General features: G+C 48.4%; 1 protein-coding gene across 2 annotated transcripts in view; it reads right to left on the bottom strand.

The window, feature by feature from the left end:
• The window catches only part of Dop1b (DOP1 leucine zipper like protein B), a 79,826-nt gene that overhangs the window by 9,347 nt on the left and 55,465 nt on the right, over window positions 1-15,014 (bottom strand). For both annotated transcript variants that reach the window (XR_007210953.1, XM_048346246.1), the window contains exons 19-29: window positions 14,641-14,752; window positions 13,848-14,036; window positions 12,164-12,286; window positions 9,949-10,083; window positions 9,364-9,419; window positions 6,796-6,900; window positions 6,630-6,696; window positions 4,407-4,551; window positions 3,233-3,312; window positions 2,787-2,896; window positions 2,071-2,217 (exon numbers count right to left, since the gene is read on the bottom strand). Coding sequence is in view for 1 of the 2 variants with exons in the window: in XM_048346246.1 (XP_048202203.1) it covers window positions 2,071-2,217; window positions 2,787-2,896; window positions 3,233-3,312; window positions 4,407-4,551; window positions 6,630-6,696; window positions 6,796-6,900; window positions 9,364-9,419; window positions 9,949-10,083; window positions 12,164-12,286; window positions 13,848-14,036; window positions 14,641-14,752 (1,269 nt within the window). In the remaining variant the exon portion in view is untranslated. The remainder of the gene's footprint in view (window positions 1-2,070; window positions 2,218-2,786; window positions 2,897-3,232; window positions 3,313-4,406; window positions 4,552-6,629; window positions 6,697-6,795; window positions 6,901-9,363; window positions 9,420-9,948; window positions 10,084-12,163; window positions 12,287-13,847; window positions 14,037-14,640; window positions 14,753-15,014) is intronic.

Genomic DNA, 15,014 nt, shown 5'->3' on the forward strand with positions numbered 1-15,014 from the left:
TCTGAATAATCTGGAGAGAATTTCAAATATACTAGAGTACGTGTGTCGTTCTATGCAAATACTGTGCCATTCTGATACAAGGGATTTGGGCATCTGTGAGTTTTTGTATCTGCAGGGACTAAGGGACAGATGCTCCTGGCTGCTAGACCAGGGCCAAAGCAGCCTTCTGTTACAGAACCAACTTTTAGGCTGTACAAAGAGGCTATCCCTTCCACCATCCATCCCTGTCCCTTCCCTTATAGGTTGACAGCCTTCATCTTGGGTCACCCACAAGCCAGGCCTGGTCACAGTCGCCCATTCCCACCCAAACTGCACGTACCCCCAGCCCCAACAGCATCAACAACGTGTTGCTGCCCAAGTCAGGATGCCCATTCCCGGTCCCATGGCTATTTCTAGTGTCCCGCTACAAAAGGGATTGTCCCGGCTACGTGCCAGATATAGGATGTATTGTTCCGGCTATGTGCCAGATCTAGGATGTTTTCCCAGGCTATAAATCACCTATACAATGTCCTGTCCTGGCTGTCTGATATCTCCGTGTCAGCTGTGACTACAAATGATTTCCTGCTCCCAGCCCCTTTCTGCCTTCAGCCTCTTGGATACCATATAGCTACTACCTCCCTGCCTGAGAGCAGGCTGCTACTCTCTACCCCGGGAGAGCTAGCCGTCAGCTCTGGCTGACGTTAAAATGCTTGCTTTCTTCTATGTGACTATGCGTCCTCGTGGTTTGGGGGAAAGCTGGGAAGGAGAAGTCCTCAGTGGGCCTCTCCATCTCCAGAGGACACAGGAAGCCTGTCTGGGCATGGACTTGAGGTGCATGAGCTGAAGATACCGACCAACCGCCAGGGTGACCCAACACTGGTCAAATATACATGATAGAGCAATGCAAGTCCAAACAGCCCTAGAGCACATTCTCTTTAGGAATCATTTGCTCTCCCAGTTTACTGAGATGATGCTCTGGAGAAAAGCTGCCTTTCCATTTGAAAGTGAACATGAGGTTGCCGCGGGAGCCTGGCACGGGGAGCTGCTGGTACCTGGGAGGAAAGGATGGTACCGGTTTGCTTCTACTGCAGCAGTAAGAATTAGTTATGTAAAACTCAAACACTAAGGAAATAAAGTGCATATATATATATATATATATATATATATATATATATATATATATACAGAGAGAGAGAGAGAGAGAGAGAGAGAGAGAGAGAGAGAGAGGTGTTGAATTAGGGGTCTTTAATAAAGAGCCAGAGACTGCAGGTGGATTCTTGTCTCAAAGACCTGCAGCCCACAATAGAGCTTGAATAAATAAAGTTCCGCCCCTCCCCCCCGCCCCCCCCCCTTTTTTTTTGCCAGACCTAGGGCTTGGACTCAGGGCCTGAGCATTGTCCCTGGCTTCATTTTTGCTCAAGGCTAGCACATTAACTCTTGAGCCACAGCGCCACTTCTGGCTTTTTTTTGTGCATGGGGTGCTGAGGAATCAAACCCAGGGCTTCAAGCATGCTAGGTGAGCACTCTACCACTAAGCCACATTCCCAGTCCCTTGAATAGATCTTTTAAAGACAAAAGCCACAGGTTTGGAGTGGAGCTCTAATTCCAAAAGAAGCAGGGGTTAGCTTAAACTTTAAGGGGAACAGTCAAGTTAAACAGATCAAACCATTTAGGGAGATAATAAGCTCTCCTGGGGCCTTTCTCACCTGAAGGCTTTCAAAGCTGTGTGGAAAGCCCCCTCCTCCCTGCAAGGCTCGGATGGCCAGGAAGAGCAAGGTATACTGCTCAGACCCACCTCTGGTGGCTGGCAGCGCTGGCAGCCTGTAATCCGCTACTCAGGAGGCTGAGATCTGAGAGTCTAGGTTCAAAGACAGCCCAGGCAGGTAAATGTTGTGAGACTCTTACCTCTAGAAAACCAGAAGTGAAGATATGGTGCAAAGTGGTAGAGTGCTAGCTAGCCTTAAGCAAAAGAGCTAAAGGACAGTGCCCACCCAGGCCCTGAGTTCAAGTTCCATGACCAATCAACAGTAACAACAACAAACAAACAAACAAAAAAACCCAGCACATTTTTGTCAGGACAGCATTTCTTACTAAACACAGGAAGTATCCATTTGAAAGAAAGTAGGGTCCAAAAATAACTCCAGTGCCTCTTTCTTCCAGGCACGTTTCGTGTAGGCATAGCCACTCAGGGAGCTCAGCAGCTGGGCGCTGGCCCGGAAGCTGGGAGCGTTGTAGGTACTATGGAAAGAGAAAACAGTCAAAGTCAAAGACAGTGCAACACATTCTTTGCCAGGTGCCTATGGACCCACACCTGCAATCTTAACTACTCAGGAGGCTGAGATTTGAGCAATGCAGTTTGGTGTTTTTTTTTTTTTGCCAGGCTGGAACTCAGGGCCTGAGCACTGTCCCTGTTTTTTGTTGTTTTTTTTTTTTTTCTCTCAAGGCTAGCACTCTACCACTTGAATCACAGCGCCACTTCTGGCTTTTTGTATATATGTGGTGCTGAGGAATCGAACCCAGGACTTCATGTATACGAGGCGAGCACTCTTGCCACTAGGCCATATTCCCAGCCCCTGAGCACTGCAGTTTGAAGCCAGCCTAGGCAGGAAAGTCATGAGACTTGTATCTCCAATTAACCACCAAAAAAAAGCTGTGACTCAAGTGGTAGAGAGCCAGCTTTGAGGGGAGAAGCTAAGGGACAGCACCCACGTCCTGATTCCAGGCTTCAGTAGTGGCACAGAATCAGAACAAAACAACTCATATGCTTTTCTGCAATTGTGCGGGATGAAACAGAGAAACATCATCACCTGTGGTTGCGCAAGTAAGGGAAGACATAGTAAAGCAAGCGCGAGATTAATGGCACCGCTTTCTCTTTCTCATCACTGCGGTAAACCATGTCCAGGAGAGAAGCCAGAACCTGAAAGAATGAGGCCAGTTAAGAAATCAGAAACCACTGAAGCAAGTAACCAAGACAAGTCCAGTTCTCCAGGTAAAACCTAAGGAGAGAAGTCACGAGGCACTTGAGGCCGGCTCCAGTTTGGGTCTAGAATGCTTCCCAAAAGGCCCACGTGTGGATGGCTTCCATGCCAGCATGACTGGCAAGTGGAGTCCTGACCCTGACAGGTCGTGGGAGCAGGGCCCCGCCTCTTTCTCTGCTTGCCCATCACGCCCCAGCCCCAGTTCACAAGTGGTCTCCCTCTGACAGGGGACGGCGAGGGACTCCACCGGGCCCCACGGTGAGGTGTGTGTTTACCTCTGCCAGGAGAGAGAGGGCTTGCACGCTATACACAGAGGGGGCAGACGCCGACACCATTGCTGAAGCTGCGGCGGCATCTGTGGAAACAAAGGGGTGTTGGCTTAGCTCCCAAAGCCCTGCAGGAGCCGGAGTCAGGAGCTCCTGCCTTCCATTCTGACTGTGGACATGGGACTCAGGTATTCTTCCCTGTTGACATTCAATTTCAGCCACTGAGAACACGGGTGTTTGGCAAATGACCTCGCACCAACTCCCTGTCCCCCACGGCGTCTACTCTTGTAGCCTCAGTATCCTTTTGGGATCCATCCAGCTAGCACCCTGACTTTTTGGTCCCTTGAATTCTCTTCTTCCAACCATCTCCCACTCTGCTCTGGCTCAACGGCCAACTATCCCCGTCGCTACACCACACCCCCATATATACTGTTCCCACAACCCTCACCTCCAGCTGAGCACCCAGAGGCAGCCCCCTCTCCTGAATCCTAGTACTCTCTCCCAGTAGGACCTTCTCACGGACAGAACTCACCTCATCATCTCTTGGTAACCGATTTAAAAAAATGGTGAGCCTGACTCCTTAGCATCAGAGAAAGGGACAATGTCACCCTTTAGGTTAGGATAAAAACCCAAGCAGACCACCCCACCTGGTGTGCCTACCTAGCTCTGGGGAGAGTAGCCCCTCACCCTTCTGCCCCAAAGGGAAATGTCCTGACGGAATCTAGTAGATCTCTTGTGCCTATTCATTTCTGACACTGGAGGGTTGTTGTGTGTCCAACACTTTCGACCTCCTTCTTCCATCAGGGAAGATTCAACCCAGTAGCTCAATTCCTAGGATATCACCAGCGAAGTCCTGTTCATTAGACATACAACACAGCTGGTAAGAAGCATCAACTGTTTACCATTCACCTGCTGAATGCAAAGAAGGAGGCTGGGTGAATGGATACAGATCTAAGAAGGCAAGATGCTTTTTCCCAAGCTTATATGTATTTTTTTCATTTATGTGTACACTTTCTGGTAACTAGGTTAACATCTCCATCAACTCCAAATCTTCACCTAGATTTTGTTCTTTTCTAAAAATTCTTGCATTGGACTCTGTGTGATGTGAACACAGATCGTTCTTAGGAAAAAACAGCACTGCTAGCTGGCCGCGAGCATGACCGGCTGCCCCTTGTACACGTACCGTACAAGTTGTCCTCAGCATCAGATTCTTCTAAAGTGACCTGAGGCTGGGCCTTCACTTCCAGGTTTCTGCTGAGCCAGCTGGTTTGCTCCAAGGAGGAGCCAGCAACGTTCCCTATAGCTTCCAGAATTTTCTGAGTGATTTCCTGAGAGCATCAGAAAGAAAAGGAGTTAATTAAGGCACAGTTTAGGTGCCTGAAGGCAGGCAGCACTGCCACAAGAGAGAGAGAGTCCGGGTATAACTGTGATCCGTTTATGTAACATAATGTGCTAGAATGTTCTAGTAGTCGCACTAAAAAGTAAAAAGGTAAGTGTAGCTAATTTTAATATCTTCTTTAAGAAATCTTTATTAGCAGAATGGTAAAAATGGATTTCACTGTGGTATCGATGACATGTATATATACACACAATAATTTATATACATGAAAAAGTATGCGTGTGTGTGCATACAAGTGTGCACTCGTGAGTTTTGGAAATTGGGAATTCTGGCTCTCTGTAAGGTTGGTTGTTTTGGTTTTTTGGTGCTGGTCCTAGAGCTTAAACTCTGGGCCTGGGTACTGTCAGTGTCTAAGCTCTTTGTGCTCAAGGCTAGCACTCTACCACTTGAGCCACAGCACCAATTCTGGCTTTTTCTACATAGGTGGTGCTGAGGAATCAAACCCAGGGCTTCATGTATGCAAGGCAAGCACTTTACCACTGAGCCACATTCCCAGCCACAATTCTTTTTTTTTTTGGCCAGTCCTGGGGCTTGGACTCAGGGCCTGAGCACTGTCCCTGGCTTCTTTTTGCTCAAGGCTAGCACTCTGCCACTTGAGCCACAGCGCCGCTTCTGGCCGTTTTCTGTATATGTGGTGCTGGGGAATCGAACCTAGGGCCTCGTGTATCCGAGGCAGGCACTCTTGCCACTAGGCTATATCCCCAGCCCCCAGCCACAATTCTTGATACTTTGTATGGTTAGAATCTCAGACAAACAACCGTGATTCTTGATACTTTGTATGGTTAGAATCTCAGACAAATGAAACTCTAGGAAAGAATTTATTTTTGAGACTTTTGAGATGACTTCTAACAAAATGTTTACGATTTGTTAAAACAGTGTGCTTTTTTTCCTAAATGGTAGTTTACATAAAAATGAGTACTCTTTTTTTTTTTTTTTTTGTCTTTTCTTTCTTTGGTACTGGGGATCGAACCCAGGACATTGCACTTGCTAGGCAAGTGCTTTGCCACTGAGCTACATTCCAGCCCGTCTGAGTACTCTTAAATGTAATGTTCTGAAAGAACTATGGTCTGTCACAATTCATGTTTGTGGCACTTCTGTTCTAAGATACTAGTTATCAGATAAACAGTGTCCTCCAGCCAGAGTCATTTTTTGTAAACTTGCTTTGTTGTTCAAATTTGGCTACCAAGTGTTCTCCTCAGCCCCCAATGGCCCCTGTAAACTGGAAATCAGACTGACCCCCCTCTCCCCTAAGGGATGAAAGCACAGCTTGATCAACCATCTATGGCTTCAGAAAATTACAGGAAAACTTTCAAATGGTACTGTCTTGACAGAAACAGCAGCTAGAAATAAAGAACTGGGAGAAAGGCGGAGTGGGGGGGGTGGGGAAATGGAGGGTGGTGGTAGTGTTCTTCTGCATGTTTCCTCTCCTTCCACCAGGGGGAGCTACAAGCTATGAACAGACTTGGTTCCTGCTTGTTTTCTGTTCTGCAATTTGCAAAGGTCCTTCTACTTACAGAACAAACATCTAGATGTTTCCAGTGCCCTGGGCTCTGTCTCAGAGCCTCTCTGTGCTCAAGGCTAGCACTCTACCATTCTGAGCCACAGCTCCACTACTGGTTTTTGAGTGGTTAATTGGAGACAAGAGTTTCATGGGGACTTTTCTGCCCCAGCTGGCTTTGAACTATGATCCTCAGATCTCAGCCCGTTAAGTAGCTAGGATTACAGGCGTGAGGCACCAGTGCCCAGCTAGAACCACTTTTAAGGAAAGAAATTCATGCAGAGAGATTTATGCTGCAGATGTCTGCACACTGAGAACAGTGAGGAAACCTGTGTATGGCTCCAACATGTCACAAGAGCCTTCCTCAGTAAACACTGCCCAAGCCTGCCTACTCCTCCGTCAACAGCTAGGATGAGATTGTGTCCATGGTTTGTAATCAGGGGTGACATCCCTTAAAGATGGATGGCACTGTAGGAAAACAGCATGGCCAGATGTGTTCACATACAGACCTGCAGGTCTTTTTGATCCTTCTTGCTTTCCAGGGTGGGGGTTCTTGTTATGAAGTCATTCAGCATACTGTTGAGAGACAATCAGGTTCCCATCAAAAAGTGCTGCAGAAATAAAATATATCCTAACAGAAAGCCCAACGTCTGTGTGAAGCCAGTGGTAGGATACCTGAGAAGCAGAAAATATCCAGGTGGGGCGAGGTTCAGCTGTGCAGACTCCTTCAGTACTCCCAACAGCGAAGGGAAGTTCTCTTGCAAGTCTAGTACTGGAAGTCTGTTTTTTAAAAAAATAAAAAAAAATTCCGGGGCTGGGGATATAGCCTAGTGGCAAGAGTGCCTGCCTCGGATACACGAGGCCCTAGGTTGGATTCCCCAGCACCACATATACAGAAAAAAACGGCCAGAAGCGGCGCTGTGGCTCACGTGGCAGAGTGCTAGCCTTGAGCGGGAAGAAGCCAGGGACAGTGCTCAGGCCCTGAGTCCAAGGCCCAGGACTGGCCAAAAAAAAAAAAAAAATTCCACTGTGAACAACTGAAAGTATTTACTTAATAAGCAAAATTTAGATCCAAAAGTTTAAAAGATGGAGGAAACTCTTAATTTTCGTTAGTGCAAATTAACTGTACAAGGAGCCTTTACTGTGATCTTTGCAAACGCGCACATGATGAACTTTGATGGAACTCACCCTCTCTATGCCACTTTCCCGTCCCCCATTCTGTGAAGGGTTTTGATACTCTATTACAGTCCCCTGGTGGGAGCAGTCTGCCTGGCCTGTTACTTGTTCTGCTTTCTGTTTGTTTTTATCACAGTACACAGAAGCTCAACTTCGGTATTTGGGCAAGCACTTGGATTTGGGGAGGGGGGGGGAATCTGAAATCAGGCCAAATGAGATTATCCTGGTTGCTCCATCTAGAAAAGAAGACTTTACCTCAGACGCTCAGCTTTGAGCTAGTCTTTCTAATATTCTGCTTCCCTGGCCACGCTGGTAATTCAAATCAATGGTCAGAAAGCTGCTGAGTGTGAGGTTAGGAAAATGGCCATCTGGAAAGAGGTCATGGCCTTCACCAGCATTGAGACCTCCAGGGCCATGGCGAGGGTGCTGACTTTGGGACTACAGAGCCTGGTGGATAGAGCAGTCTGCTAAAGCTCTGGTGCAGCCCCAGGGTCCCGGGGCAGGCAGATCCTGGTCTACCTTCTTCCCTCCCGTGCCACCTTGGCAGAGCCTCCCTGAAAGCAGGAGGGTACGAAGCTGCCCTGCAGTGGTTGGGAAAGTTCACTCAGGGCTCACTCGGGGCTGAAGGGCACCACAGTACACACACGGGCAACAGCTGGTCTGAACTGAACTCTTGGTCCACAGACTCCATGCACCTTGCTGGCAGCTCCAAAAGGTGGAGAGTGGGAATACCCGAAATGCCACTGGGTGAGCCAAGGACTGTACCTGGTTGTCAGGGTTATTTGCTGATGGGCAGGTAAGAACACTGAGCCCCCTTCTGCCCCCCCCACCAAGCACCTGCACCTACTCCACCCTCGTACTGCAACAGCGAAGGCCCCACCCAGAAGAGGGCTGGGAAGGATGTCTGGGGACGTTGCCCTGATAAGATGCTGCCCTTAAAGAGATCCAAGGAAGCTTCCTCTGTGTGTAGGGAGTCCCTTTCAGTCCTATCACAGCCCGGACTGAGATATTTTGCTTTTTCGGTTGGTTGTGGGGCTTGAACTCAGGACTTGGGTGCCGTCCCTGAGCTTTTGTGCCCTACCACTTCGAGCCACAGTTCCATTTCTGGTTTCTGAGTGGTTAATTGGAGAAAAGGGTCTCATGGACTTTCCTGTCTGGGCTGACTTTGAGCCAGGATTCTCAGATCTCAGCCTCCTGAGTGGCTAGGATTACAGGTGTGAGCCACCAGTGCCCAGCCACACAGAGGTTCTGCTGAGTAAACCAGAACGGAAGTCAGCCAGCAGAAACCACAGGAAGCACTCACTAAGCATGTGCGGGAATCTTTTTCTAAGACATCTTCAGCACTGCCCTACCTATTCGTGGTTTTATTTATTATCTACTTTATCTGTTTCATTTATGTATTTCATTATATATTTCTGAATCTTTTAAGAGTTTAATAGGCCTGACATAAAGCTGTGCTGACAAACAGTATTCCACGTGCAGCACAGGTTTTAAAGTCAGATCAGATCTCTGGAGAAGGAGAAGTAAAGACACGCCAAGCCCGTCCCACATCTCAGGAAGGTATTAAGATACCTTTAGGATATTTTCGGAACGAAGACTTTGCAGCTGTCAAGAAGTAAAACCAGAGCCAAGGAGGTGGTGGGCTCATGTCTATAATCCTAGCTACGTAGGAAGCAAAGATTGGGGACGACGGTTTGAAACCAATCCCAGGCATGAAAGTTCTCAAGACTCAATCTCAACCCATGGTTGGGGGAACAGTGATGCACGTCTGTCATCCCAGCAACAAAGGGAAACAAATAGAAGGAGAGGAGTCCAGGCTGGTCTGGGCATAAGCAACACCCTATCTTAAGATAACTAATGTAAAAAAGGACCAGCAGAGTGGCACAAGGGGTAGAGCACCTGCTTATTAGTACGTGGGAGACCATGAGTTTAAGTATCATTCTCCCACGTCCCCCCCCCCCCAAAAAAAAAAAACAAAAACGAAGAAAGAAAATCTGAGGTTAATTCATTCATGGTCACAACAATGGCAGCTACAATCCAGGAGTGTTTGTGAAGGGACAATGTTACCTCTGGATGAAAGCATAGCAAAACTGCAACACAGGAATATCCACGAGGGGAGACTTCTGAAAAATAAAAGCAAAACCTATTATTCCACACTGGCAGACAGTGAGGATGTTGAACCGTTTCAATACCTATCAAATCAAAGGACTGAGCCAATTCCCCAATACCCAACTGAAGCATGTTCCCTCCTTTTCTGACAGCATTTATTTTTGAAAAAAAAAAAAAGCTTATACTGTAAATGTCCTCTCAGCCCTTTCAATGTGTGTCTCCTGCAACTCTGGAAATGTCTTTCTCAACCTAGGGAACCACCCTTGGACATACGATCACCAAGACAGACCAGCCTCAGTCTCCTGGTCTCCACAGGAGGGAGCTACCAAACCCAGATGGCCCAATCGTGTCAAGGAGGCTCCTTGCACACACTTGCTTTTCTGTGATTTCCCTGGCTCCCCTGCTCCTGGCCCTTCCTAGTCAGTCCCTCCTTCCTCTAATCCTCCCGAAGCGGGAAGCACGATTGAGCCCAGCCCCTTCCCCACTGCTCCCGCCCACGGGCTGCACTTCCCTCCTGGACACCAAGAGATTCCCCAGGCTCACCTCATCCCCTTTGATCTGTGGCGGCCTCTTCACCACCTCCTTCACCAGGTGCAGCACCGTGTCTGTCTGCAGGGTGCTGAGTGCGCAAATCAAGTCGACCAGGGTGAGCTGGGATGCACTGGCCACAGGGACTATCTGCCAAGAAAAAGTAACTCCCTGAAGGCTTGCACAGAGGAAATAAAAATCAAAGTGTTCAAAGCAGGTCTTCTCAGAAAAAGCAGTGTGCTTTGATCTTTGAAACCAATATTTTCTTTTTTTTTCTTCTGATACTGGGAACATCCAGGCCTCTAGCTTGCGCTTGGTTTTTCTTGCTCTAGTTCCAGCATCTTGCTGGTTAATTGGAGATAAGACTTTTGGAGAGGAACTTTTCTGCCCGGGCTAGCTTCAAAACATGCTCCTCTAGGGCTGGGGATATGACCTAGTGGCAAGAGTGCTTGCCTCCTATACATGAGGCCCTGGGTTCAATTCCCCAGCACCACATATACAGAAAATGGTCAGAAATGGCGCTGTGGCTCAAGTGGCAGAGTGCTAGCCTTGAGCAAAAAGAAGCCAGGGACAGTGCTCAGGCCCTGAGTCCAAGGCCCAGGACTGGCCAAAAAAAAAAAAAAAAAATGCTCCTCTAGATCTTAGCCTCCTGAGCAGCTAGGATTACAAGTGTGAGTCACCAACACCTGGCTGATTGATACACACACACACACACACCACACACATTTTTGAAACCAGTATTTTCTACTGCACTAGGCACAGGACTGCGTTGGTGGGTTTAGAGCAAGGAAAGCCTTCGGCATGTGACATCAATCAGGAAGAGAAGGTGTAGGGGCCACGGGCAATAGTGAGTGTACACAAGAGTAAAAAGCAGTTTAGAAACATAACTGAATGTGAAGGAGGCAGCTGGAATGAAGAAATGAAACTGAAAGCAGGGAGACAGGAGGGGAAACGCCAGGCAGATCAAGTTCAGGCTGGCCAGCCCTGGCAGGAAGTACCGGGCAGGGGGCATATACTTTTTGCCCACAGAGGTCTATATATCATGGACACAAGAACCTGGAAAAAAAACCCAGCTAGCATCAGGTTTCCTGCTGGGAAAGCACAGCCCCATGTGAGGGAGAGTGGAGGGGGGGCCTTCTTGCTCTTCCTCAGACAGCAAGCAGCAGCCCACCCTGGCCATGGGGGCTGGGCCCTGGGGGCGGGGGGTCCAGGAGGAGGGACCCCCCCTCCTGCCCCATGGAATAATGGCAAGTGCGTTTGCTTTGCAGCCATAAGTAAACTCAGTCCTGGAGAATGTCCCGACGGACCACTGAGCGGACAATGAATGGAGCAAACCCAGGGAGAAGTCATCATTCATTCCCTAACAAGTAGGAAGCACTCATTCTCCCTTATTATCAGGGACAAGTGACACTTTCCTGCGTTAAAGAAGTGCTAAGTGGAGCCAAGGAGTGGGCCACGTAGGCTTCACAGGGACAATGGATTGCTTCTTTAGCTGGGTGAGAGCGTCATAGCACTTGAAGAAAGATATGGGTGGTTTTTTTTTTGGTGGTACTAAGGTTGAACTCTGGGCTTTGCACTTGCTAAGTAAGCAAGCACTATAGTACTTGAGCAGCCCTTCTTTTCCTTTTTACATTGTTTGTTTTATGCTAGTTCTGGGGCTTGAACTCAGGGCATGGGCACCATCCCTAGGCTTACCAGCCGGGGCTAACCTTTGCACTGCAATCCTTAGATCTCAGGCTTCTGAGTAGCTAGGATTGTAGGTGTGAGCCACCTGGCGTGCACCGATTATTTTTAATTTATGCTTGAGCAAGCCTAACTGTGATCTTCCTATCTGTGTGCCTTGTTGTCACTGGGAGTGTACTACAGAGCCAAATCATTGGCCGAGATGGAGTCTGACAGACTTCTAGCCTGGGCTGACCTCGAACCTTTGATCCCCCAAATTTTGCCTCTCTGAGTAGTTAGAATTACACACTGGAGCCACTGCGCTCAGCGGTTTCTTTAAAATAGCCCATGTTCTCTGTACTCTTGCAGGCGTGTTAGGTGAAAAGAGGGCAAAAAGAAGAAAATTATATTCATTATAGAAAAAACGAGCACACATAAGGCAGAGGTGGGCTCCTCCCTGCCCACCAAACCCAGGATTCTTGCCGTCTCCCGACAGAGCACCGCAGACGGCGACACGAACGCGGCTGCTCCCGGGGCTCCCTTGGGGGTTCTCTGCCAGTGAGTTCACCTTTGTCTTGCTGTGGCGTTGAGCTTTCTTTCTGCTCCACACTGCTGCCACCGCAGCGATCAGCTGGATCCCGAGATGGGCTGTCAAGGGGTTTAAGTAGTCCAAAATCTTTTGTCGTATGGTCTAGAAAATAGAGAGGGGGGCGGGGCAAAAAAGGAGAAAAGATCTGTTGCAGAAAAACATAAGAGCTCTCATGGAATCCTGTGGTAGGAACCGAGTGCAAGGACCTGTGGTGTCAGTATTAGAACAGCAGGCGTCACAGCTGGGTGGATCCAGGGAAGAGGAAGGGGCCGGACGGGCAATGGTACCTGCTCTTGGGCCCCAAAGGGAGGGTACAGTGGAGTGGTGCAGGGACACGGCTAAGCCAAGTTGACCCTGGGAGTCCTAGGAGATGAGCGATGGATAGCCCCCCCGCCCCTTAGCTCTGAGTGGGATGGGGCGGTTTTGGTTTTGTTTCATTTTTCTTTCTAGACAGCTGGGCACGGAACACAGGCACTGGTGCATGCCAGGCAAGCTCTCTCATGTCCCCAGCTCCGGGTGGGGTCTTGAAGAAGCCACATGGACGTGGCAGAGGCGGTGAGAGGGAGGCAGATGAGCCCTCCTTCCACAGCCTAGCCTGCCTCCTGCAGCCAGGGGAGGGCTTAGGTTCGTTAAGTAACCGTTTAGCGACTTATTATTTAGCCTATTTACAATAAACCTGCAGGGGCTGGGAATATGGCCTAGTGGGTAGAGTGCTTGCCTTGTATACATGAAGCCCTGGGTTCAATTCCTCAGCACCACATATATAGAAAACGGCCAGAAGTGGCGCTGTGGCTCAAGTGGCAGAGTGCTAGCCTTGAGCACAAAGAAGCCAGGGACAGTGCTCAGGCCCTGAGTTCAAGCCCCAGGACTGGCAAAATAATAAATAAATAAATAAATAAATAAATAAAAATAAATAAATAAATGTGCAACCTCATCCTCGATGTGGCTTACACTCTGCCACCCTGCCTTTGGCATCGCACGGGCTTTTCCAGCTTCTAAAAGCTGCCACACCCCTTGCCCAGCCGCCTTCCCAGCTGGTTAAAGCTCCCCCTCCAGCCAGCCTGCCTCAGGATCCACTTCAGGACCGCTCCCCTCCCTGAGCCCCAGACAACATCAGAGCACTTGCTTCTCCCTCCCTCCGTCCCCCGTCACTCTGTCCTCTGCCAGGATGGCAGGGCTCCATCTATCTTGTCCACAGAGAGGGCCTGGTGCACACAGCAGGCATAGGAACATGATGGGAAAATGCATACTGAGAATCTGTCCTCACTGCCTATGCTTAGATCACCACAGACAAAGTGGAGCCTAGCATGGAGCTGTCCCCTCTGTTCTACCGGGTTTCTCCTCCAGATATGCCTCCTCGGGTCCCGATCCACCACTGCAGGAGGGCTAGAAGTCAGGTGGCTCAGTCAGGATGTACCTACCAATCCCATACTTCATCTCCAATGGTCCACGGGGCAGACGACTAGCAACAGTCTAATTATAGACAAGGAAGTTAAGGCCCAGACCGCCTGAGCGCAAATGATTTTTTTCTGAATGTTTCCCAACAGGCTTGAACTGCTACACAATTCCTTCAGAGCCCCTTAGGCACTGAAAGAACATTCTGGAAGCTGCCTGTGTATCACAGTATCCAAATGCCAGAGCGACAAGGAGAAAGGCTCCTCACCTTGGTGGTTTTAAAATAAACAGAAGAAGATCCTTTTGTGGCTCCCAGGAGATCTACTGGTCTCTTCTGACTCTCTTCCTTTCTGAGAACATTCCAGAGAAGGGCCATGGTATTTACAATGCGAGGCAGTTCTTCTAAGATGGCATTCTTGGCATTTCTCAAGCTGACAGGGTCACTTGCAGCAGCAGTCTGAAAGTTTAGATGGGTGGTGAGACCTGGCATCACCAGAGCTTTGCTGGGGGGAGGGGGAGAGGGGGCTGCTGGGGCTCAGGTGGGCATTGACCTCTCCAGTGGGTCACCCGAGTGCTGTCTGGAAGTAGTAATACCCTCTTCTGTCTGTTTCAAACTTGGCTTTCTTTCAAAGAGAGACAGCTGGTAGGGAACATTCCAGATTCCACTCTTTCAATGATCCACCCAAAGCACTGGATGTAGTCTAAGATTTAACCCAGCCCCTGTACTGTAGACTATGACATCTATGATGCCTTCCAATGCAGATTTCACAAGCACCATGCCAGCAAGTAGAATACACCATAAGAAAAAGAATGTAAGTCTAAAATCAAACAAGTGGCTTTACATTATCTATTCCAGTTTCTGACATAAAGAAAGAGGCAAGAGCTTCTTGTGGGGAATGCTAGATCAAAACCAAATGTGTATGCCTTACTACACACATCTGCATAACTTGCATAAACACATTACATACCGCATGTTACTCATCTGAAACAGTTATAACCCAAAAAAGACAACACATTATAGGCCCATTACCCCAAGCTCAGGAAGAAATAGACACAAGTACCTTTTTGTTTTGGTTGGGTTGTTCCAAAAGACAGAAGTGACTAATGGTTGTCAGACCCTCCAGAAGAGTGAGCGGATAATCTGGGGAGATGTTTTCCTTTTTTGAGGTTGAGCTTCGATGAAGAAATGAGAGACTGGTTTAGAGGATTTTAGAGAATGGAGCCATCAAAGTCATAATCTTGGCATGCAAACATTGAAAACCCTGTCCTAAATGAATCTGGGCTCTCCTACTAAAACAGCATGAAAATGACTGGCATCCTTGGTGCTATTTTATAGCCACAGTTACCTTGGAGATACGGTTTAAGATGTTCTCGAGTTGCAGAGGAGGTAATTCTGCTTAGTGTTTATCTCTGTTTGACAAAACCAACTGACTCG

The sequence above is a fragment of the Perognathus longimembris genome, chromosome 5, assembly GCF_023159225.1.
Source record: "Perognathus longimembris pacificus isolate PPM17 chromosome 5, ASM2315922v1, whole genome shotgun sequence".
Classification (NCBI taxonomy): domain Eukaryota; kingdom Metazoa; phylum Chordata; class Mammalia; order Rodentia; family Heteromyidae; genus Perognathus; species Perognathus longimembris.